This window comes from Carlito syrichta, unplaced genomic scaffold (genome assembly GCF_000164805.1).
Source record: "Carlito syrichta isolate Samal-C Ts95f unplaced genomic scaffold, Tarsius_syrichta-2.0.1 Scaffold89967, whole genome shotgun sequence".
Lineage (NCBI taxonomy): Eukaryota > Metazoa > Chordata > Mammalia > Primates > Tarsiidae > Carlito > Carlito syrichta.
In genome coordinates, this window is record NW_007034063.1 from 76,347 (window position 1) to 100,609 (window position 24,263).

At 51.3% G+C, this 24,263-nt stretch overlaps 1 protein-coding gene across 1 annotated transcript in view; it reads right to left on the bottom strand.

Annotated features, from left to right (window-relative positions):
* The window catches only part of SIPA1L3 (signal induced proliferation associated 1 like 3), a 125,380-nt gene that overhangs the window by 51,186 nt on the left and 49,931 nt on the right, over window positions 1–24,263 (bottom strand). Inside the window, exons 9-13 of the mRNA XM_021712493.1 lie at window positions 23,756–24,007; window positions 22,724–22,861; window positions 12,788–12,915; window positions 6,407–6,531; window positions 3,884–4,311 (exon numbers count right to left, since the gene is read on the bottom strand). Coding sequence (XP_021568168.1) covers window positions 3,884–4,311; window positions 6,407–6,531; window positions 12,788–12,915; window positions 22,724–22,861; window positions 23,756–24,007 — 1,071 coding nt within the window. The remainder of the gene's footprint in view (window positions 1–3,883; window positions 4,312–6,406; window positions 6,532–12,787; window positions 12,916–22,723; window positions 22,862–23,755; window positions 24,008–24,263) is intronic.

The following is a 24,263-nucleotide window of genomic DNA, read 5'->3' on the forward strand; positions in this document are numbered from 1 at the left end:
CCCCCTCCCTATGCCCCCCTCCCAGTCGACCCCTCTGCCTGTGTCTCCCTCATTCTGCTCCGGCTCCTCTCCCTATGTCTCCCCTCCACCTGATCCCTCTGCCTGGGCTCCCCATTTTACCCCAACTCCTCACCAGTGCTGCCTCATCCCCGCCCTGACCGTTCTGGTCTGTCTCTGGGAACCTGCTGTCGCACACTGGACTTTCAGCTCTGAGAGGGAAGGCCTGGGGCTGTCTCAGTCTCTACTGTGTCCCCAGCATTGCCTGTAATATGGCTTGGCCCAGGGGAGACATTCTTTCGGGTTTTTTTTTAGTTGGAGTTTCACTCTCTCGCCCAGACTGGAGTGCAGTGGCCGCTCCCGGCCACCGCAGCCTCGACCTGCTGGGCTCCGGCGATCCTTCCGCCTCAGCCTTCCAAGTAGCTGGAACTATAGGCGCGCGCTACCACGCCCGGCTAATTTTTTGCTTTATTGTAGAGATGAGGTCTCGCCAAGTTGCCCAGGCGGGTCTCGAACCCGCGGGCTCAGGCAATCCACTCTCCTCAGCCTCCCAAAACGCGGGATTACAGGCTGAGCCACCGAGCCAGCTGGAGACATTCTTATTTCGTGAGTCTGAGGCAGGGCCTCGATTTTTGTTGTTGTTTTTAAATACCCTGCCCCCATTCTCATGATAGGCAGGGTTGAAGTCTACTGCCAGGCACTGTTCTAAGGGCTCATTTAATCCTTGCCATATCCCTGTGAGGCATAAATATGATTTTCCTCCAGTTTCACAGATGAGAAAACTGAGGCAAGAGAGGCTCAGGCACTTGCCCAGGGCCGCACAGCCAAGACATGGCAGAGGGAGGGCTTGAGCCCAGTGGGCTGACTCCAGAGCCCACATGCCCGTCAACCACGAATAGGTTCCTCTAAATCAATTCATCCCATTTCCTGTAACTTGTCCCAGGCAGTATCTGTAAAATCAGAGGATGAGCAGCAAGCAAACACTTTTTCCTAATACTCATTAAGGCAAGCATATATCCATTTAAAATAAACCATTTCCTCCCATGCCACCCAAATCACCTCGAGCACCCCATTTTGGGAAATGCTGTTCCACACTAAAGCCGGTTGCCTAGGAGAAAACTTCAGGAAGCGGCTTTAATGAGTAGATAAGAATGATTTGCAATTAGCATCAATTGTCTATATGCAAATTAAAGCTCCCAACCACAGGGCCCTCTTTTGTAGCAGCCTCCTCTCCCATTTTATTCCCCTCATTTCTGGGTTCAGCAAATCCTTTTCTCAGACACAGGGTAATTTTATACCTACCCTCCCGCCTCAACCACAATCCACTCCCGGCCTGGCTGTCTTCATATCTTGGGTATGATATGAACCCTTGGTATCCAGGTTCACTAGCACAGTGGGCTGTGCCCAGGTCAGAGGCTGCCACAGTGAACCTGTGATTCCTCTGAAGACGCTATTTTTTTTCCTTACTCTGTCGCCCAGGCTGGAGTACAGTGGCACGCTCACGGCAACTGTAACCTTGACCTGCTGGGCTCCGGTGATCCTTCCCTCTCAGCCTTCCAAGTAGCTGGAACTACAGGTACGCGCCACCATGCCTAGCTAATATTTTGATTTATTGTAGAGACAAGGTCTCGCCCAGGATGATCTCGAACTCCTGGGCTCAGGCAATCCTCTCGCCTCTGCCTCCCAAAGTGCTGGTATTATAGGGATGAGCCATTGCGCCTGGCTCCGCGTCCCTGCCATCCCTCTCAGTGGGCTCAGTTTTACATGTGTCCTCCTGATGACCGACTCTCATCTGCTGCCCTCACTTGGTGGGGGGCCAGGGAGAGGTTGGGGCTGAGTCCACACTTGCTCCTTCTTTCTCCTCAGCTCCCAGCAGAGTCTGGGACAGAAGAAATCCCCAAGAAATGTTTATGAGTGAAATGAATATATGAATGAAAGAATGGAGGAGCTGTTCACAATCGGCCACAAGCTCAAAGATGAAGAACTACTCATCTAAGGAGGCAGAGCAGGACAGAAACCTCACTTGCTCCCTCGGTCTCTCTCCTCTGTCTCCTTCAGCCCTTCCGTGCTCCTTGATTCAAGGAGGCCCTCGGGCCGGGAGCCCTGGGGAAGAATGACAACACAGCCACTCTCAAACACAGAGAACCCTGGCAAGTCATGACACCATTTAAGTAGGGACTGACCAGCATTAAACATTTTTAGACAGATTAGACTAGATCAAAGTTCATCACACACAGGCTGAATATTATTTTGGAAAAGCCTGTTTCACTTTTTTTTTTTGAGTTGGAGTCTCACTCTGTCACCCAGACTGGAGTGCAGTGGCACGCTCAAGGCCACCCCAGTGTTGACCTGCTTGGCTCCGGCGATCCATCTGCCTCAGCCTTCCAAGTAACTGGAACTACAGACACACGCCACCACGCCCAGCTAGTTTGTTTTGTTTTTGTTTTTTTGCGATTTATTGTAGAGACGAGGTCTTGCCAAGCTGCCCCGGCTGGTCTCAAACCCGCGGGCTCAGGCAATCCACTCACCTTCGCCTCCCAAAGTGCTGGGATTACAGACTGGGCCACTGAGCCCGGCCCACTTTTTATTTGACATAGATGCTTTTGTGTAGACAGACACAATTCTACTGTGGATTGTGGTCGGAGGTCAGGCTGTTGCCTGAGTGCAGGTGTCTGTGCAGAGAGGCCAGGGCTTGAGGCCTGCGAAGGCATTAGGAAGTCAGAGGAGATATAGGTCCCTTGTGCGAGGAGGCTCACCACCCTGATGGGGCTCCTGGGTACAGGCTGCTCCCCATGGCATGGCGAGGGAAGGGAAGTGAGGCTGTGGCCGGAGGGGTCAGCACTGGGTCACAGAACCCCAACAGGGCCCTGAGCAGGAAGCCAAGCCCTGTGACTCTGCAGAGCCATTTCCCACCGCTGTGCCATTTCCTGGGAGGTAGCTCATTGCCTTCCTCAGAATCTCAGCGTGCCTGCGGTCCAGATGCCGGGCCTTCTTACTCCCTCCCTCCACTGCCTGCCTGCCAGTGGCTCTCAAAATGTGGGCCTGGGACCAGCAGCACCAGCATCTACTGGGAACTTTAAAAAAACGCACGTTCTCGGGCTTCACCCTAACCTACTGAATCAGAAACTCAGGGTGGGGCCCAGCAATGGGGTTGTCTGGGGACCACTGTCCTATACTATAGAGCCTAGAAGGCCAAGCCATGACCTCCCAGATTTCCTTGGAGCTGGGATGGCCACCTGACACCGGCCACCGAAGGGGCTTCTGGGAAAGTGTTTGCTTTCTCCATAGAGGGGGTCGGGGCGGGGCTGCAGAAATGCTGACCTTTCCCTGTGTTCTCTGCCTCTCAACAAGCACCACAGTCACCTTGACACCAGGAAGACAAAAGCCAGCACGGTAAGGATGGCAGAGCAGGAAAACAGAGCCACTGCCTCGGCCTGGCTCTGTCCTCTCTGGACTTCATGTCAGGGGGTTGTTGAACCTGTGTTTGTTTAAGCCACTGTAGATCAAGTTTCTTATGATCTCCAGCCAAATACACTCCTAACTCTTGGAGTCTGTGACCCCTAGGAAAGCATGAAAATCTTTGGTTTCAGCAGAGGGAGAAGAAAAGAGACAGAAGATCCAAGAGAACCATACAAAGCCAGGGGTTTCTCTTCCTCCACCTGGGGATTCTCTCCCCCCACCTGGGGCCTCTGAAGGCTGATGGGTGGCAAACAGGGCGTGGTCCACGAGTCTCCCAATTCTGTCAACAAACTAGTGAGCAAACATGCATGTTGTAGCCATGTTTCTAGTAATGAGAACTCCACCGTTAGGACCACAGAAGTAGGACTGGGGGAAGCAGAAGGTGGCGAGGCTCCCTTAAAGAGTCGGGCTAGGCACAATACCTTACCTGGGCTGCCTTGGCGGGTCTCGGCTGCCCCCGGCCAGGCCTGTAGGAGTGCTGGAGCCTGAGGAATACAGCTTCGGTCGGTAGGCCTTGCTCTGGCCAGCAACCACTGGGGCGGGGGACACCTCCCGCCGCCGGTCTGTGTGGTGGGGCCGCCCAGCAGCCTCGCGCCCTCCGCCACAAAGGCCCATGCTTCCTGGGGGCTTGTGTGACTTGGCGGGCCGAGGAGCCTTGGCGAGGGACATACAGCTGGGGCTGGAAGTGTAGAGGGTGGTGTCGATGCCGCTGTCACTGGAGCCGCCCTTGGAGAGGGGGTCTTGCTCTGGTTCCAGGGGGTCCAGGGGGTCGAACCAGCGATCGTCGCTGTGGCTGCTGGATGCGTTGCTGGAGAGGGTATTGCTGCTGGAATGACTCGAGTACTGAGGTTCTCCCTGGAAGGCAGGAGAGGTGTGTCATTCCCAGATTCCAGGCCAGGGGTCAATCTTCCCTCCCCAGGTCCTCCCTCCACCTGTGAGCCCTGGAACCAGATGGCTTCAAATCCTGGCTCCCTACTTGTTGGCCATGTTACCTTGGGCCTCAGTTTCCACATCCATAAAAAGGGAGGTGAGGAAAAGCCTTCCTTGTGGGGTTGCTCGTAGGAACAAAGGACATTATGTAGTACGCGATGTGCTTCCCACACCTCAAACTGTTTAAAATTGAGCTCCAGTCTTCCCTCCCAAACCTGTTTCTTCCCTGTGTCAATAATGGCTCCACTATGCTTTCAGCTGCCCTGGCCAAGAGCTGTGGACGCACTCTGACCCTGACGCTGCGTTTGCTCTCACTCACGTCTAATCCAACAGCAAACCCTGTTGCCTGCACCCTCAGAACAGATCCAGGACCAGCCGCTTCTTCCTCCAGAACTCCGCTGTGGTCCTGTCCACCACTACCTCCTGCTGGGCCCATGCAGCAGCTTTCTCCCTGGTCCCCCCATCCCCTTTGTTCCCCACATGCAACCAAAGGGAAGCTGTGAACACCTGCGCTAGAATACGGGCCTCTTGCGCTCGGAACCTTCCCATGGCTCCATCTCACTCAGGGGAACGGCGGAAGTCCCCACCAGGCCTACAAGGCCTGGACACTTTGGTCCTGTGTTCTGGTCTCCAGCTTCATCTCCGCCCTCCCTTTCGACCACTCTGGCCCTCTCACTGCTCTTGGCACATACTAGGCACACTCCTACCTCAGGGCTTCTACACCTGCTGTTCTCTCTTCCTGCAACACTCTTCCCTCAGAGATCTTTATTCAAGGTTTTAGCTTAAAGGTCACTTTCCAAAGGTCTTCTCTTACCACGTGATTCTAAAGCAGCAGCGCTTGTCAGGCTCTTTTTCCTTTACTGGCTTTGTTTTTCTTCTACAGCCAGGACCAGTTCTTTTTTTTTAAATTTTTTTTTCAGTTGGAGTCTCACGCTGTTGCCCAGACTGGAGTGCAGTGGCCGCTCCCGGCCACCGCAGCCTCGACCTGCTGGGCTCCGGCGATCCTTCCGCCTCAGCCTTCTGAGTAGCTGGGACTACAGGCGCACGTTACCACACCCAGCTGATTTTTTGATTTATTGTAGAGATGAGGTCTCGCTGCCCAAGCGGGTCTTGAACCCGCGGGCTCAGGCAATCCACTCACCTCAGCCTCGCAAAGGCGCGGGATGACAGGCTGAGCCACCGAGCCCGGCCAGGACCAGTTCTTAGTGCTACAGAGCATCTCAGTTGATCTGCCTACTGCTTGCTGTCCCCCTGGGATGCCGGCTTCCTGAGGTCAGGGCTGGCCTGTCCTCTTCCTCACGGAGGTCTCAATGCCTGGCATGTTGTAAATGCTCATCAAACAGCTACTGAATGAATGGGTGCAAAGAGACTGCCAAGAGCTCACCAAAACCATCTCCTCCCCTGACACAGGGGACTACATTTCCCAGCCTCTCTTTGGTTAGGTGTGGCCCCATCATGGAGTCTGGGCTGCTGCGATGTGAGTGGCCGTGATTCTTGCCACTTCCAGGCCAGGGCTAAAAAAAAACCCCACCCATGTGATCCTGTCTCCCTCCCACCCCACCATGGGAAAAATGCAGGGATCCAGAAGAGGGTTCGAGTTCCTGAGGGACAGCAGAGTCACAAGAGAGAAGGGGCCTGGATTCTTGAGTCACTGTGTGGAGAGCTGCTCATTGAATACTTGTACTGCGTTGTTATGAGAGGGAAATAAACTTCTATTGTAAGAGGTCACTGAGGTGTGGGGGCTGTCTGTCACAGCAATTCATCTACTATGGCTGATATACTGATGAGGAAACTGTGGCTCAGAGGTGAAGGGATCGGTTCCAGATGACTTGGCTGGTTCAGACCAAGCATCGGCCCCTCTACTGAGTGGAAGGTGGCAACGGTGGAGAATGCAACCACATGCGGTATTCAGAGGCCACACCCAGGCAAAGCTGCCCAGCCCGCTGTTAGGTGGGAGGTGAGGCTACCAGCCGCTGCAGGCCTGGTTCCCCATGCAGGGTGGGGTGGGTCCCAGACTCACTTTGGAATGCCTGTTGGGGGAATCTTTGCCTGCTGCATCCTGCCTGGAGGTGTGCTTGGTCCCACTGCTGCTGCTTCCCGTCATGGCTGAGAGCCTGGCCTGGGCAGGCACATGCCACAAAGGCTCTGCAGGAAAAGAGGAGACACGTCATTGGTTAGGGTGACTCAGGCCAGGGCCTGAAGAATCCGGCCTGAAATATGGTTGGATGGTCTCACCCCTCTGCCAGCCTGTCGACTCACCCAGGGCATGACCCCAGCAACTTATGCCCTGGACTATAACAACGCTCAGCAGTGGGAATATGTATTGATACTCACTGTGCACCAGTTACCTTCAGAGAGTCCTCGTGGGTTGACTCCCTGAAGCCAAGCAACAGTCCGTCACCCCTCAACAGAGGCTGAGCATGTTTTCATACCTACTAGCTATTTGGATTTTCTCTTTTGAGAAAATTACTCGTTCAACTCCTTTAACTACTATTCTATGGGACTGTCTTTTATCTTATTGGTTAGTAGAGTTCTTCACATATACAAGGCAGTAAGTAGTCCTTTGTTAGCTAAATGTACAGAACTTTTTTAAAAAACAAAAATGGAATTATAACAAACATTGTCCTACAACTTGATTTTTCACTTTGCAATGCATCTATACTTGCTTTCTGCTTTATATCTTCATAATACAGAACATGAAGTTACCTCATTTTTAACAGCTGCATAGTATTCCATCAAGTGAAAGTACATCAATTATTTACCAGTTTCCTACTGATAGATATTTATGTTATCTTCAATTTTACCTTTCAACAATGTTGCAGTGAGTTTCCCATTCCATGCAACTTTGAGCAAGTGTAGGATTGTGTCTGGGACAGAGTTCTACCAGTGGAATTGCTGGGTCAAAGTTGAAGTATGTTTATTTTTATTTTTATTTTTGAGTTGGAGTCTCACTCTGTCGCCCAGACTGGAGTGCACCGCAGCCTCGACCTGCTGGGCTCCGGCGATCCTTCCGCCTCAGTCTTCCAAGTAGCCAGAATTACAGGCATGCGCTACCACGCCCGGCTGATTTTGATTTATTGTAGAGACGAGGTCTTGCTGCCCAGGCGGGTCTCAAACCCGCGGGCTCAGGCAATCCACTCACCTCAGACTCCCAAAGGCGCGGGATTACAGGCTGAGCCACTGAGCCCGGCTGAAGTGTGTTTAAAAGTGTGTGATGGCTGCTGTGGATGTGTGGATGTAAGCTGGTCTAAACTCTTGAGACCAGTCTTTGTGCCCGAACTGAGAACCTATGCAACCTTAAAAAAAAACCAGGCCGAGTGCAGTGGCTCATGCCTGTAAGAGAATTGCCAGAGCCCACAAGCACGACATCAGCTTGGGCAACATGGCGAGACCTCATCTCTACAGTAAATTAAAAAATTAGCCAGGCGTGGTGGCGTGTGCCTAGTTCCAGCTACTTGGAAGGCTGAGATGGAAGGATTGCCTGAGCCCAGTAGGTCGAGGTTGTGATGGCCGGGAGTGTGCCACTGACCTCCATCCTGGGTGACAGAGTGAGACTCTGACTCAAAAAAACCAAAACCAGACAAAATAAAACTGACCAGTGGAGGGCATTTAGTTAATATCTATAAAAATTACAAATGTATTAACTGAGGATCTGAATTCAGGTGGTCAAACCCCAAAGCTGACACTTTTGATCACTATGGTATTCAAAATAACAACTATTATTATTATTCTTTTTAGTTGGATAAGTTGGCCTAACAACAACTATTATTAAGCATGTTGAGGCTGGGCTTAGTGGCTCAGTCTGTAATCCCAGCACTTTGGGAGGCCGAGGTGAGTAGATTGCCTGAGCCTGCGGGTTCAAGACCTGCCCAGGCAACTTGGCGAGACCTCATCTCTACAATTAAAAAAGAAAAAAAAAAATTAGCTGGGCGTGGTAGTGCGCGCCTGTAATTCCAGCTACTCGGGAGGCTGAGGCGGAAGGATCGCCAGAGCCCAGCAGGTTGAGGCTGCGGTGGCAGGGAGCAGCCACTGCACTCCAGTCTGGGCCACTGAGTGAGACTCCGACTCAAAAAAAAAAAGCATGTTGTTCTGTGTCAGGCACTGTTACAAGTGCTTTGCATACATTACCTTGGTGTAGCCTCCCAGTACTACTGGGAGGTGGGTATTAGTACCATCTCCAATTCATAGAGAACATCAAGATCCAGAGAGGTTAAGTAACTGATCCAAGGTCACACAGTCAGAGAGGCCAGGCAGGAAGTAGAGTTGAGGTCCATTTGACTTTAAAGCCAGTGCTATCCAAGCCCTGCACCCTCCCTGACTTCCTCAACAATGACAACCCCGGTAGTGACAGTGTTAAGAGCCTGAGAAGCAGGAATCTTTTTCCTAGTGACAGGCTGTCCATGCTGCAGGCTAGGTAGGCATGACCTCACTGGACACCCACACCACACTGGAAGGAGAATCACTTAGGATGTCTACTGCAGAGGAGGGGTCCGAGGAAGAGAGGACTAGGGCATGGTCGAGGTCATACACCAGGCACATGCTAACTCAGAACTTCCCATAGGCCTGTGTGAGCCCAGGCTCACAACCACAGCACGTCCACGTCTAGTGCAAGTCCAGGGCGCTCTTGGATCCACGTTCCTGACGGGGAAGCCAGTCCTGGGTGGTTGGGCAGGCCACTCAGAGCCACCGCAGAGAATGGCCCGGCTGGACATAGTCTCGGCTCGGTCGAGGGTGTCACTGCCGGTGTGGCTTTCACCCAGGAACCACAGAGACAAGAAGGCTGAGTGGCTGGCCCCTTTGTCTACCTGCTCTGCCCCTCTAGATGGTTTTCTTCTGCATCTCCCATGCCCAGGTCCCCTGGAGATGGTTGGCCACACTGGGAACCTACATTTCTACAGAGTCATGCTCATGGCAGTCATGTCCAGCCTCAAACATCACCTACAACTGACAACTCCCGCACTTCTGCCTCTGGCCTGAACTCTGCCCCTGAGTTCATACCCAGACTTGGCTGCCTCACTACACCCATACCAGTATGTGTTGGGTACTTCGGACACAACATGGCCAAGGCCAAATGCTGCACCTTCGCCCAAACTTGTACTGCTCACGGCCTATCCTGTTAAGTCCACGGCTGCTTCCTCCTCTCGGCTGCTGAGGCCAAAACCCCTGTGATTCCTGACTCCTTTCTCTAACTAGATGTACCAGGAATTTTGGTCAATATCCAGAACTGCTGTGACTCCCCACCCCGGTCCCCACCCTGGTCCTGCTTCCAGTCTACCCCACAAGAGTCTCGGGCAGAGGGCCCTGTGAGCACCCGAGTCAGTCCCCACCCCTCCTCTGCTCAGAAGACTGACCCTGTGGCTCCCAACCCACTCTGAGCATAGGACGAAGGCCCCTCCGCAGCCCAAACGGCTCCACAAGCTCTGGCCCGTCACTGCCCTGGCCTCCTCTCCAGCCATGGGCCTTACCATCTTCCGACACATCACACTCACGGTGGCCTCAGGTTCTTTGACTCGCAGTTCCCTCTCCCTGGAACGTCCTCTTCCCTGCTGCCTTTGTGTTTTTCCAGCCTTGTCTGAAACCCTGTCCCTCTGTCTCTCAGCACCGCGTTTCCACTTTGTATCCAGCACTACTTGTCATCTTCGTCGTGCCCCTGTCTATTGTCCATCTCTCCCATCAGACTGTCAGCTCCAAGAAGGCAGGGAGTAAGCCTGTCTGGCTCACACCGCATCCCTGGCGCCCAGCCTGGCATCCTTCATTAGTAACACACTGAATGCACAGATGGGTGAAGGGCCAGGTCACTCCAGTGTTCCCTTGTCCCCGGCTCTGCTCTTAGCAGTCCTGGATCCTGGACCCGGGCCCTTTTCTGGTTCTCTGGATCAAAAGTAGCCTTCTGGCCCTCCTTCCTCACCCTTGACATGCTGGGCAGGTGGCAGCCTAAGAGACGTGCTGAAACCCTGACCAGGTATGGTCCCAGGCAAATGGTGACCCCTAGAAGGTCCCAAGGAAGTGAGAGAGGAATCAAGTTCTAGGGAACAGGAGAGGTGACATGGGAAGGACAATGGTGAGTTTCTAATTTGGGATTCATGGTGCACACTGGAAATACCTCTTCCCCATTTACACATCGGTGTAAAAGAACAGCTGAGCCAGGCTGGGTACGGTGGCTCAAGCCTGTAATCCCAACACTCTGGGAGGCTGAGGCAAGAGGATTTCCTGAGCTTAGGGTTCGAGACCAGCCTGGGTAACTTGGAGAGACCTCATTTCTACAATAAATAAAAAAATTAGCTAGGTGTGGTGGCACATGCCTGTGGCTCCAGCTACTTGGAAGGCTGAGGTGGAAGGATCACCTGAGCTTAGCAGGTCGAGGCTGCGGTGGCTGTGAGCATGCCACTGCACTCCAACCTGGGTGACAGAATGAGACTCCAACTCAAAAAAGAAAAAAAAAAGAACAGCTGAGCCACACTTTTCTCTTTTTTTGAACTGGGTGGGGAAAAAGGAAAACAAAAAAATCTGAATCTATCTGTCTGGAGCACAGATCAGAATTGCAGGCAATGACAGGCAGGATCAAGCATGCTGAGGAGAGGAGCCAGCGTGTCTACGGGTCCTGGAGGTAGCAGAGGGACAGCGGGGCCAGGAGATCAACCCGCTTGCCTGAAGTCAAACCATTGTCCTTGTTTTTTCGGTTTTCTTTTTGAGTTGGAGTCTCACTCTGTCACCCAGACTGGAGTGCAGTGGCCGCTCCCAGCCACCGCAGCCTCGACCTGCTGGGCTCCGACAATCCTTCCGCCTCCGCCTTCCACGTAGCTGGAACTACAGGCGCGCGCTACCACGCCCGACTCATTTTTGATTGATTGTAGAGATGAGGTCTCGCCAAGTTGCCCAGGTGGGTCTCAAACCTGCGGGCTCAGGCAATCCACTCTCCTCGGCCTCCCAAGGCACAGGATTACAGGCTGAGCCACCAAGCCCGGCTACTGTCCTTGTTTTAAGAGAGCCATGGGCTGAGGTGCTGAGGAATTCTAGGCCACGAGTCTTGGGTCACGCAACCTCTTCCCTACCCTACAGCGCCTGGGGGAGCTGGTGATGTGCTAATAGAATCACCCCCCCCAGGTGCCCTGATATTCTCTAAGAGTACCCAAGGAGACATCTCCAACTTTCCCCCTCCAGCGTCAGTGTTCTTCAACACTTTGTTGTTTGCTTTCTTTTGAAGCCAGCCCACTGATTCACCTGGTGGTTCTCAGACTTCAAAAGGGCTACAAGGTTGCTATATGAAACTATGTTTAAAATAGTCATCTACGTAGTACGTTGCACATGATTAATAATTATGCATAGGGAAATAAACATCTGAGAAGATGCTCAATCTCATCAGTCGCCAAAAGAATGCAGATTAGAAACACCATGTGACACCACTACATGCTCACTGGAATGGATGGAATGAGAAGGTTGGTGAGGACATTGAGCAACAAGAACTCTCAGAAGTCGCTGGCTAGAGTATAAAATGGTTCATCACTTTGGAAAACAGTTTGGTACTTTCTTATAAAGCTAAACATATGACCCAGCAATTCCACTCCTTCGTATATACCCTACAGAAATGTACACAATTTCATCAAAAGACAGGTACAAGGATATTCCTAGCAACACTGCACTAAGCAGCCCAAACTGGAAACAACCCAGTGTCCATTAACACTGGGAGAAGGCAACAAATTGTGGTTCATTCAGACGATGAATACTACTCAGAAATTGCACTGCCATGGATAATCATGTGGTTGACTCTCATAAACGTAATATTGAGTAACAGAAGCAAGACACACCGCATACATGCAATGCACATGAAATATATACATAGCATGATTCTACATTCTATACAATTCAGAACAGGGTACTTTGAGGTGCTGGCTGGGAGGGATATGGGGGGCTTTTGGGAGGCTGGCTATGTTCTGTTTTGTGCCTGAGGTGTGTCCGCTTTGTGACATGTTCTCAAGCCATATACTCATGATTTGGGCTCTTTCTCAGTGTGTGTTATATGTCCTTAAAACAACACAGGAGAGCTTATGCAATAAAAAGCCACAAAACACAGTCAGCTCTGCTCTTCTTAGAGCGCCACTTTAAATCCTTTGCAACTGTCTTCCCTGGTGGCCAGCTCATGTCACACGGCTGTCCTCCTGCTCTCGACTTATCAGTAGTAGCAGACACCATCTGCTGATGCCCTGTCTGGACAGATAAGGATCTCACTCCTGGTTTCCACTGCTCTCCTGGGTGACCTCTCTAATCTCACATGTGGCACTTACAGCTTTCTTTTGTGTTTTATCCGCCACTGACAGGAGAGGTGTGGTGTCACCTGTCAAACTCTAAGTAAGAGGTTCTGTGAAGTGAGGCGGGTGGGCACAGCTGCCCGGGGAGGCCCTACCTGGCTTCTGGCGCTCCATGGTGCTCTCCTGGCTGGTCAGGCCGCCTGAGGAGGAGTCGCCGCTGGACGTCCCATCGTGGCTGAAGTGGGGATCAAACGACAGCAGTGGGTGTGGGGTGGCCGTGTACCTGCAGGGGAGCGAGAAGGAGCAGAGGGTCAAAAACCACCTCAGCCTGAGATTTGCTTGCCAGTGGGTCTTAAACACACAGGAGGCTCCGCTGTGGATGGGGAGAGGAAGCTGCAGGTGAGGCCGGATGAGTAAGCCCGGACCATGCTATTAGCTAAGGGTCGGGAATGAGTCTTGCCTGGGAAGCTTGCCAAGGAGTTGGTGGTGGCAGGGGGCACACGGCAAGGCAGATTCCTCAAGGAAGGAGGAGGCAGAAGCTACTTGGGCCGACTGCTCTTCGCTTCGGCTCCTTAGGCATCCTGTTTTGGGGCTGTGAAATGGGTACACTGCTGTCGTCAGCAGCCGCTGCCCCAGGCCTGTCTCAGACCCCTTTCTCTGATAGAAACACGTAGGATAAGGGAACATGGGTAGGTGCAGGAGACCCTGAGCTGGGTAGGCTAGGCTTCAAACCCCACCACTACCTCTTGTCTAGCTGGGAGCAGTCACTTCCCAGCCTTGGGCCTCGGATTCCCCAGCTGTTAGGAGGCGGTCACAGCAGGCCCTTCCTCACATGACGGAAGGGTGCCCCACTGAGCCTAGCACTTAGCCTGGGTTGACACATGATACATGGTGACTTGTGACAACTGATCAATAGGCTAGAACTCTGAGTGTGTCCCTTTGCTGCTGGAGGAAGGCACTGCAGGGCAGAAGCTGTGGGCTTAGGCTTCAAAACAAGGCAGATCTGGGACTAAATCCCAGTTCCGTCCCTCACTAGGCACATGACCTTGATCAGGCAAGTGTTTTAATCAACTTCCGCTGCAGCTTTTCTATCTGACAAACAAGGAAACACTGTCTACATCACAGGTGGAGTGGATGCAATAAAGCTGCCCTCTAGACAGAGTTCCTTCTGGACGTAGATGCGCACACCCACAGGTAAGGGATTCAAGGGAGAAGATTCTCCCTGTGGCCTCATGTCCCCACGGCATTCTCCATGCCATGGAGTGCATCTTCTGGATGCTTCCCAATGTCCAGTCCTCCTCAGATCAAGAGTCAGTTGTGGTAGAAACTCTTTTTCCTGCCTGGGGTTGGTTAAGGGACAAGCTGTTCACAATTTTAGCAAATAAAATGTGAAGGAATACGGGCGTTATCAAGACTCCCACAAAATATTTCTGGCTCTCCCCCTCCAGGCACATGGTGGGACTGTACTTCCTGGTCCCTTGAGACTGGCCGGCCAGGGCCACGTGACTGGTTCCCACAGATGAGCTGTCAGGAAGTGACCTGGAGATGGTGGCTGCTTGGGCAGCCTGGATCCTGAGAGGTCCCCTACCAACCAGCAGTGGAGCCACCGAGTAGCTTGGGAGTAACTCTTCGTTGATTTAAGTCACAGAGATTTTCAGGTGTTTGTCACCAGCACAGTTTGACTGAAATGGGGAAAGTCTGCCAGGAGGCTTCTGGGGGAAGTTTCCTTGCTCCTAAGAGAGGTAACCCCCAAAAATGGTCTCTCTTCATCCTCCATATGCTGCTAGGGTCAGCTATAACCTCACGGGCTGCTGTTGTCCTCTTGCTATCAGTGTGAGGATAAGGCCAACACTGAGGGCCGAAGAGAGAAGGCAGAAGAAACTGGGCCCTAGATCATGCTGAGATGCTGGGTTTGTCCCCCCTGGAACCTGCCCTGTTGCGGAGTTTCTTTTTCTGTGAAAAAACACATTCCTAGCCGGGTTCGGTGGCTCAGCCTGTAATCCCGCGCCTTTGGGAGGCTGAGGTGAGTGGACTGCCTGAGCCCGCAGGTTCGAGACCCGCCTGGGCAGGCGAGATCTCATCTCTACAATAAACAAAAAAAAATTAGCCGGGTGTGGTAGTACGCGCCTGTAGTTCCTGCTACTTGGAAGGCTGAGGTGGAAGGATCACCAGAGCTCAGCAAGTTGAGGCTGTGGTGGCCGGGAGCGGCCATTGCACTCCAGTCTGGGCGACACAGTGAGACTCCAACTCAAAAAAAAAAAAGAAAACACATTTCTACAGTGTTTGAGACAGCCAAATTCTGGTTACTTAACTAGAAGTACTGACACAGGCTCTGGGGCAATTCCTGAGCCTCCACTAATAATGCTGATATTGCTATTTTCCATTTGGTTTCTGGCATCTCTACTTTCAACTTGGGAAGGGGGAGAGGTAATAAACTGGGACCCCAACATCCACAAGAGGAGTTAGCTGAGGTATCCAGGGTCACCCTGCCAACTCAAAGCCAGGCTGCTTCTACAAAGATCACACTCTAAACTTCCAGCTTCAGTGGCCCAAGGGCAGCAGAAGGGTGCTTGGGAGGGCACTGCACTCTCTGAAAACTCAGCTTACCTGCCAAAAAAAGACATAGATCCTCCCCTTCCCTTAACTAGACCTTGACCTCTGACACCTCCAGGAAAGGACGACAATACTTTTCTGAATGTCCAAGGGCCCAGTTTCCAGCAATGTAAGGATTTTTACAAAGGCAACTTGAACTCTAAGCAATCTTCACCTTACTGGCTGACTTCACACCTGACTAGTTGCCTGGTAAAACATGGCTTCGTCACAGCTGGAGATTGAAGTATAGACGTATTTATGGTTTTCCCAAAAAGTTGGTATCAAATCCTGACTACAGGGAAACACTGGCAATGGCTGGGATCGGCTAAGGGAAAGCAGGAAGCACACGTTGCTGCAGGCCACTCCCCAACGTCCTGCCTCGCCTTCCTCCTTGGTAAGAGAATTCTAACTGCATCGGGGCAGCAATGCGACTGGTTAAGAGACAACATTCCCCAGGCTCCCTTGCAGTTCTGGCCAGTGAAATAAAAGTGTGAACGCCACACATGACTTCCAGTGGGGAAACGTCCTCAGAAACGTGGGCGCCTCGGCCTCAATCTCTCCTTAGTGACCATCTTGGACAGGAAGCACAGGGCAAACAGCATCAAGGAGGAGAGGAGCCTGGTTTTCTGACAAAGAGGGAGAAAGAAAGAAACTCTCTTGTCCGAAAGCCTGTTTTCTGTTATGCAGTTAGACTATTCTAACAGATAGGCCATCTTTAGCTGGACAGTCCCCAGTCAAGACAACCTGTACTTTATCCAGTCACATAATCCTTTTACTAATAAGACTTTTAATTATCCCAATACAAACTGACCTATGTTGACCACTCACTGAGATGCTGAATATGTCCCACTGGGGGTCATTTCTATCACTGCCCAATTTTGGTCAAACTGGTTGGAAATCGGGCTATTGTAGCCTATCACCATGCACAGCTCTGGACAAACATTCCTGGCAGAAGATCATATAACTGTCTTCAATCCCATCTGAAAAATCTTAAAGTAATTTATCTTTTTTTGGAAGACGAAATCACTCTGTAGATAAAGGGTTTGAGGGTTTGGTGAAGCACTAACTAACTGCAGTTTCAGGTGTCTCCAGGCAGAAGCTGGATGTACTGACTCTAGGGAGGTCAAGGTAGGGAGGTGCTGTAAGGTGAGCAGGGTCTCACTTGGCCACAGAGTATGTGGGCAAGAGCCGCACCCGAGCTGTCCATCTCCCACACCGACCGATGGAACAACGGATGAGTGATTCCCAGGATGTCTGGGTGAAAGTGTGGACAGATGATGCAGCCACTGTTGGCTGCCAGGCCAGCAGCCATCACCCTCTCCATCCCTGCTGGGAGGGCCCAGATTCTGCTCTGGCGGCCATCCCTCTGTCACATGACTTGAGTAAATTCTGACAGTTTACGACAGTCTTGGGGGTGCAATAAGACCTTGCCAGAGGTAGGCAAGCGACCCAGTTCCTTAACTCTTAAAAATAAAAAGAAGCCCTTTTCTCATTCTTCTGCAGAGCACTGGCTCTAGTTGGGGTCACGGGAGCCATTGTGGGGTCACTAGTGGAGCCAGGTCCCCGAGGACATCACTGCGCTGTAGAATTAACCAACCCTAGAGCAATCCTACTTCTGGACTTCTTATGGGAGATGATAAATCTCCCAATGCTTTGTGCCTTCTTGAGTTAGGTTTTCTGTCACTTGCAATCAAATGCCTCCCAACAGATGTACCTCTCTTTATGAAGCTAGCAGAGAAAAACAGAAGGAAAAAAGAGCCAGTCAGGGACCTTGATAAGTGTGGGGCCCATTCCATTCCTGAAGTTTGCTGAGCCTGGTGCAAGTTTCTGCCCTAACACTCTGTGCTGAGCTTGATGGCTCGCTTATCTTGCACACAAAGGTGGCAGACTCCTAAGGACAGGGATAGCATTCACCTGCCTCTGCACCTATATGCCAGCTCAGGCCCTTCCCTCAGCAATAATAGTAATAACCCTTATGGAGCGCTCACTATGTACTAAGTGCTCCACACTGTTTTCCTCCTTAAATATTCACAACATTGTTCAGAGATAGTCTTGTGTGCAAATGGAGGTGTAGAAAGGTCAGGTCCCTTCCCCATACTCACATGGCTGATGAGGGATTGGGCATGGTTTTGAACCCCCCCCCCTTTTTCTCTTTTAAGAGAGACTCTCGCTCTGTTGCTCTGGCTGGAGTGCAGTGGTGTGATCATAGCTCTTTGCAGCTATGATCTTGAGTTCCTGGGCTCAAGTGATCCTCCTGTCTCAGCTCCTTAGTTTTGAATAGCTAGGACTACAGGCACCTACCACCACCCAGCTAAATAATTTTTCATGCTTTTTGTAGAGATGGGGGCTCACAGTGCTGCCCAGGCTGGTGGTTTTGAACTCTTTGAGTTGGAGTCTCGTTCTTGCTGCCCAGGCCGGAGTGCAGTGGCACACTCACGGCCACTGCAGCCTCGACCTGCTGCGCTCCAGTGATCCTTCTGCCTCAGCCCTCTAAGTAGCTGGAACCACAGGTGTGCGCTACCATGACTGGCTAATTTTTAAATTTATTGTAGAGACGAGGTCTCACCATGTTGCCCAGGCTGGTCTCGAACCTACGGGCTCAGGCAATCCTCTCGCCTCGGCCTCCCAAATGCTGGGATTACAGGCTGAGCTACTGTGCCTGGCCAGTTTTGAACTCTGAATGATCATGCCATCTGTCTCTCAGAAATCTAAGGTGGGCCGCGAGACAGGTTCTGTCTCTGAGAGCCTTCATGCTCCTAAAAGCTTGATGAATTTGACAAGCAACAGGCCTACTGGAGAAGACTTGAGGAGGACAAATATCCTCACAGGGGCTCTAGCAGTAGAAAAGGGGGATGGGAGCTGAGGCCAAGGCCACTGGAGCACCATAGGCTGGTGATGGACTGTGAAAGATACTTCCAGGGGTTTGGGGTCTGAGGTGTCCTCAGAACACTGTGCAATACTCGGAACCCAGCTATTGCTAGAGACAGAAAATACTGAGACAGAGGCTACAGGGTCAGACCCAGGCTCCATGGGACTCTGAGAAGAGGCAGGTGGTCTAAGAAGAGCTGGAGTTCTAGGAAAAGGGATATTTCCCCACTCACCAATGCCAGAGAGCCCGAGACACAAAATCACAGCCATCTGAATGATTTGGTGGGTAGGGGACCATGCCTGTCCCCTGATTTGGAAGATGAGCTCAGAGTCCTCTGGGCAGGCAGGACAGCTCTAGGGTCAGAGTCAGCCTTCCAAAATCAGAAGCCTGTTCCCATCCTGACTGTTACTTCCTGGCAGAGGGAGCTTAGCCAAGTGAAGTCATCTTGCTAAGCTTCAGTTTGCCCTCTGTAAACTGAGGATAACTAAACCACCCACCTCGTGAGCTACAGGGAGCACACACTAAGATCCTGCATACAGATTGAGGGAACCCAGAAACAGAGCCATGCAAACATGCCCAATTCATTTCTCTTCATTTTTGCCTTAAAGATCAAAAGCAATGCAATGGAGGAGGGACAGTGTTTTCAATAAATGGCACTGAAATACATTAGACATCCACAAGCCAAAAAAAGGAACCTAACCCTATACCTCTCATCTTAACCAAAATTATTTTAAAAAAAATTAACTCAGCTGGGCTCTGTGGCTCAGCCTATAATCCCGCGCTTTGGGAGGCTGAGGTGAGTGGATTGCCTGAGCCCGCAGGTTCGGGACTTGCCTGGGCAACTTGGTGAGACCTCATCTTTACAATAAATCAAAAAATTAAGCCGGGCTCAGTGGCTCAGCCTGTAATCCCAGCACTTTGGGAGGCTGAGGTGAGTGGATTGCCTGAGCCCGCGGGTTCGAGACTCACCTGGGAAACTTGGCAAGACCTCATCTCTACAATAAATCAAAAAATTAGCCAGGCATGGAGGCGCGTGCCTGGGGTTCCAGCTACTCAGAAGGCTGAGGTGGAAGGATCATCTGAGCCCAGTAGGTAGAGGCTGTGGTGACCGTGAGCATACCACTGCACTCTAGCCTGGGTGACAGAGCGAGACCCTGACTCAAAAACAAACAAACAAACAAACAAACAAAAAACGATAAAGTCAAAATGGAACGTGGATTTAAGTGAAAAACAGTTAAACTTCTAGGAAAAAAAAATGAGAAAATCTTCAGGACTCAGGACTAGGCAGAGAAACATGACCCATTAAAGGAATCATTTGGACCCATAATGATCATTTGGACTTCATCAAAATAAAAAACTTTTGTTCTGCTAAACATCCTGTAAAAAAGATGAAAAGACAGACTGAAGTCTTGGAGAAAAATATTTGCAAATCACATATCTGACAAAAGACTTGCATTCAAAATCCACAAAGAACTTTCAAACACTGAAAAACATTGACTCTAACTAGAAAATGGGCAAAAGGCATGCACAGACACTTCACTGAAGAGGATATACAGTTGGCAAATGTGCACAAGAAAAGATGCTCAACATCATTAGCCCCTAGAGAAATGCAAATTACAACCACAGTGAGATGTCACTACATACCTGTCGGAATAGCTAAAATGAAAAACAGTGATAACACCAGACAGTGGCAAGGATGTGGAGAACTGATCCTTCCTACTCTGCTGGGGAATGTAAAATGGTACAGACACTCTGGAAAACAGTTTGGCAGTTCCTTTTAAAACTAAAAAGGGACTTACCATACGGTAAGCAATTGTACTCCTGGGCATTTATCCCAGAGAAATGAAAACTTATTTTCATGCAGAAACCTGTACGCCTGAATGTACTTGTTCATAGCATGAATATTCATAACAGCCAAAACTCAGAAACTACCCAAATGTCTTTCTTTTCTTTTGAATAGATCATTTTTATTTTTAATATTAAAAAAATTTATTTCAACCCAGGAGCATAGATTCAAGTTGCCTGAATATACGCTCCCCAACCATCTTTCCATGGAGGAGGAGCTACACTGTGGTACATCCATACCACGGAACACAACTCGGCAATAAGACCCAACTACTGAGACTTGAAACAACTTGGATGAATCCCAAGGACATTATGCCGAATGAAAGACAGCCTCTAAAGGACACATACTGTATGATTCCTTTTATAAAACATTTGTGAAATAGCAGGAATTAAAGACAGGCAGAACAGATTAATGGTTGCCAGGGGTTAGGAATGGATGGGTAGAGGGGATGGATATGGCCATAAAATGTGACATGAAGAGTCTTGTGGTGATGATTACACAGGACAACACACATGATAAAACTGCACACCACACACGCGCGCGTGGATGCACGTATAACCGGCGAATTCTAAACGGTTCTCAGGCGTATACCAATGTCAATTTCTTGCTTTGATACTGCATTACAGTCACACAAGATATTAACAATGGGTTCATGGGACTTCCCTGACGTTTCTTCACAACTTCTTGTGAATCTATAAGTATTCATAAATAAAAAGTCAAAAAAGGTAATAAAGGGGAGACACCAAGATCTTGGGAAGAAAAACTGCTCTCAAGAGTTCTTAGTCATCTCGTCCCCACAACCTCTGTGACTGGTGACGTACCAGCTGCCGTTTACCAGTCTCAACCCTTGCTGACGCTCAGGTACTGCCATATCCCACATCCTGCACACACTGGATTCCGCTCTGCTCCTCCTGTGTTCCACTCATCCTGCTTATGGCCTTTGCCCTGTCTGGAATGACCTCTTCCCTCCTCTCTAAGGCAAGCTCCTACAAATCTCTCAAAGTTCTGCCCAACTGTCACCTTCTCTAGGCAGCCAGTCTAGACTTCCTGGGCTGGGCCGTGTTCCCTCCTTCTCTATTAGAGTGCCCATTAGAGTGTATGTGGTTTCTAAGATCCTCTCTCTGCCACAGTCAGCAAGCGCTGACAGCAGGACCCCCTGGCAACTGAGTGTTTCGAATATTCCTCCTGGTGCCTGGCCCACAGAAGGCTCTTGGGGCCTTTTGCCGAATGAAAGCAGGATAGCAGTCACCAGAAGATAGAATGGTGGGTATACATCCCCAGCTTAACAATGGAGGCCTGGAATCTAACGACGGCTTTGTGTGGCAACTCTCTGGACCAGCAGCATGGGCATGACATGCTCTAGCCTAGGCCTACCAGGTGATTAGTATTTTAACAAGTCCTCCTATGGGTAATTCCAATGCATGCTAAAGATAGGGAACTAGTAGACTAAGCCCTGGTCTTAAGGCAGGTGGTTTCATTTAAACAAACACACTCACTCTATCCTTTCATCAAATAATATATACCAAAGGTCTGCTGTGTGTCAGACTTGTGCTGTGTGATCCACAACGACAAGACGGAATATCTAGATCCCAGAGAGCTTACGTGCTCGCGCATGCTCGTGCACACTCTCTCTCCCTCTCTCCCTCTCATTCTGAAGTGCACACACATGCACTTAACTGGGCTAATAGAATGGAGAGCCACAGTCAGGAAACACCTGGGGAACTCTGTAGAGGTTCAGAGGTGGCCAAGGTTCAGAGAAAGCTTCCTGGAGGAGGAGCATCAAGCCCTCAAGTTGGCAGAATGGGGGTGTGGGTGAGTCCCAGGCCAAGGAAACAACATGACAAGGCTCTGAAATGCAGACAGCCTACCCAGCAAGATGCAAGGGGCCTTGGTGGCCACAGGAAGGGGCCAGGGCTGTCCTGAGGGATATGGGAGTCATGGGAGGGTCTGGAGCAGGAGACAGACATGGCCAGATATGGAAAGATCCCTCTGACTGTGGAGTGAAGGGTGGACTAGAGGAGCTGAAACGAAGGTGGGCGTCCACTGAGGTGGCTGGGGTGGTAAGACAGCAGGGAAGGAGGAGGAAGCAGGTGATATTGATGCTCAGGAGCCTGAATGGATAAATAGCAGCAGGGGGAAGGGGGACAGGAGGCAGCCGGGATGAGGCCCATGGCTCCGGCTTGAGGACAGGGGATTGCTGGGGCTGCGCCTGTGACAGGGACCCGGGGGGACGAAAGACACAGGGCACCAGGGCCGAAGCAGCTGGGGAATAAGCTCGGCTGGAGCCAGATCTGGCAAGGCCTTGCCTGCCAACCTGCAGAGCCCGGGTTCATCTTGAGGGCACTGGGGAGCCATGGAGGGTTTGGGGAGACCTCTCAGGCTGCCAGGTTGGAGATGGCTCCAAGGGGGCAGGACTGAAACCTGAAAGACCACGAAGACTGCACAGTGCTGGTGGCCTGGGCTTAGGGGCAGGGACTAGAGAGTTTGACTTGTGGCCATGGCAGATGGTGGATGGTTTTGTTCAACCCAGTGATACAAGTCCCAAGAAAACAGCAACCAAAATTCTGCTGCAAGGAAAGCCAACGGTGCGTCCTGCCCAGTCCAGTTTAGCCCTAAATTTTAACATGACATAGCCAACCCCCTGGGGTCCTCTGATGACCTGCAGAGGTCTAGAAACACTATAAAATGGCAAATAAAATTGGGGGAGATGTGCATTTCCTAGGGAAAAAAGATCCACAGCTTTCATCAGATTCCTTAATATGAAAAGAATGAAGAGATTCTGACCTTTCTGGGGATGGCTTGTATCTCGCGTAGGTGGCCGAGCTGGGGGTGGAGAAGCTCCCAGAAGGCTGTCGGTAGGGAGGGACTCTGTCGGCCCCTGCTGGTGATGCGGTGTAAGGCGTTTCTGGGAAGCTGACAGGTCTGGAATGAGACAGGGGAGGAAGGGGGCCGGGGGTGAACCAGTGCCCCTGCCCCCAGAAGATGGACAGACAGACAGGCAGATCAACCGACCGACCGTGAATGGGTGCCTCTGTCCTCAGAGGATGGAAAGACAGACAGACCGACTGGCTGTGAATGGGTGTCCCTGACCTCACAGAATGAACAGATAGACAGATTAACTGACCGACTGCAAATGGGTGCTCCTGCCCTCAGGGGATGGAAAGACACACAGACAGATGGATCGCTCCCTCAGACGGACACGGAACAAAGGGCAGTGGGAAGCCGGAGACCCCCTGTCCCCTCTTTCTGGCTCCACTGCTACCACCCCCACCTCTCAGCATCTGCAGCTTGACAGCCACCGTTCCTGCCCCTCTCCTGAAAGGAGACATTCCTCTGCAAGCTAGATGCTTTCATTTTTTGGAAAAGCATCTTTACCTTTTAACAAGTAATATATTCAAAAGAGTATCTGTAAGTTATATTTGTCGCCATAAAACAAACTCCCTGAAGCTACCGCTCAGCCCAAGGACTAGAACAGTTAACATCTACCCGTGGGCTTCTCCCCTTCCTATTTCCCTGTCTCCCCCAGGAGGAAACAATGGTCTTCAGTTTTGTGCTTATCAGTCCCTTCCCCTTCAAAAAAAGTAGAGTTTTAACCACATACTTTGTGTGGCAGATTTCTAGCCTCAGACAGAGCTCCCAGCACTGGCGCCTCGGGCAGGAGGCCCACAGTGAGAGCCTGAGGGAAGGAAAGGAGGGAGGGAGGGAGGTGCAAGGGAGGAATAAGGGTGAGAGGGAAGGGAGAAGGACTGGGTGAGGAAGAGAAGAGACAAACGGGAGAAAGGGGGGAGGACAGAACTGGCAGGTGGGAGGCCTTACCTCTTGCTGTGCAGTGGCTGGGACTCCCGGAAGGGGACCATAGGGGTCTGCTTCGGGGGCCGGCTCAGGGACTGGGCATGGCCAGAGGTGGTGGGAGGGGCCCACTTGGAGGCTGGGAGGGAGTTATGAGATGCTGGGCCGCTCCACTGCCAGGGCGCATTGCTGCGGTAGGGGGGCCGGCCCCCAGGAGTGATGCTTTCCTGCTCCGTCTTGGGCTCAGAGGGATTCATGTCATAGGTTTCCGGCCACCCCCTGGGAAGAAAAACTTCGTTACTCAGCAAGGCCCTGGCCTACCCGCACTTATGCCCGCTGCCTGGGCTGGGTTTTCCTGGCCAAATCCAAACCATGATGACCTATTTAAAAGTCGACCGGATACGCTCTAAATTGGTCTGAAACTTACCGGCTCAGAGTCCTCAACCGGGACAGGGCTCAACACAGGGGCTCCGCTTGCCGGACCCGTTCTATCTCATCTCCTCTCCCACTCTGTCTCCCCTCCTCTCCCTTCTAC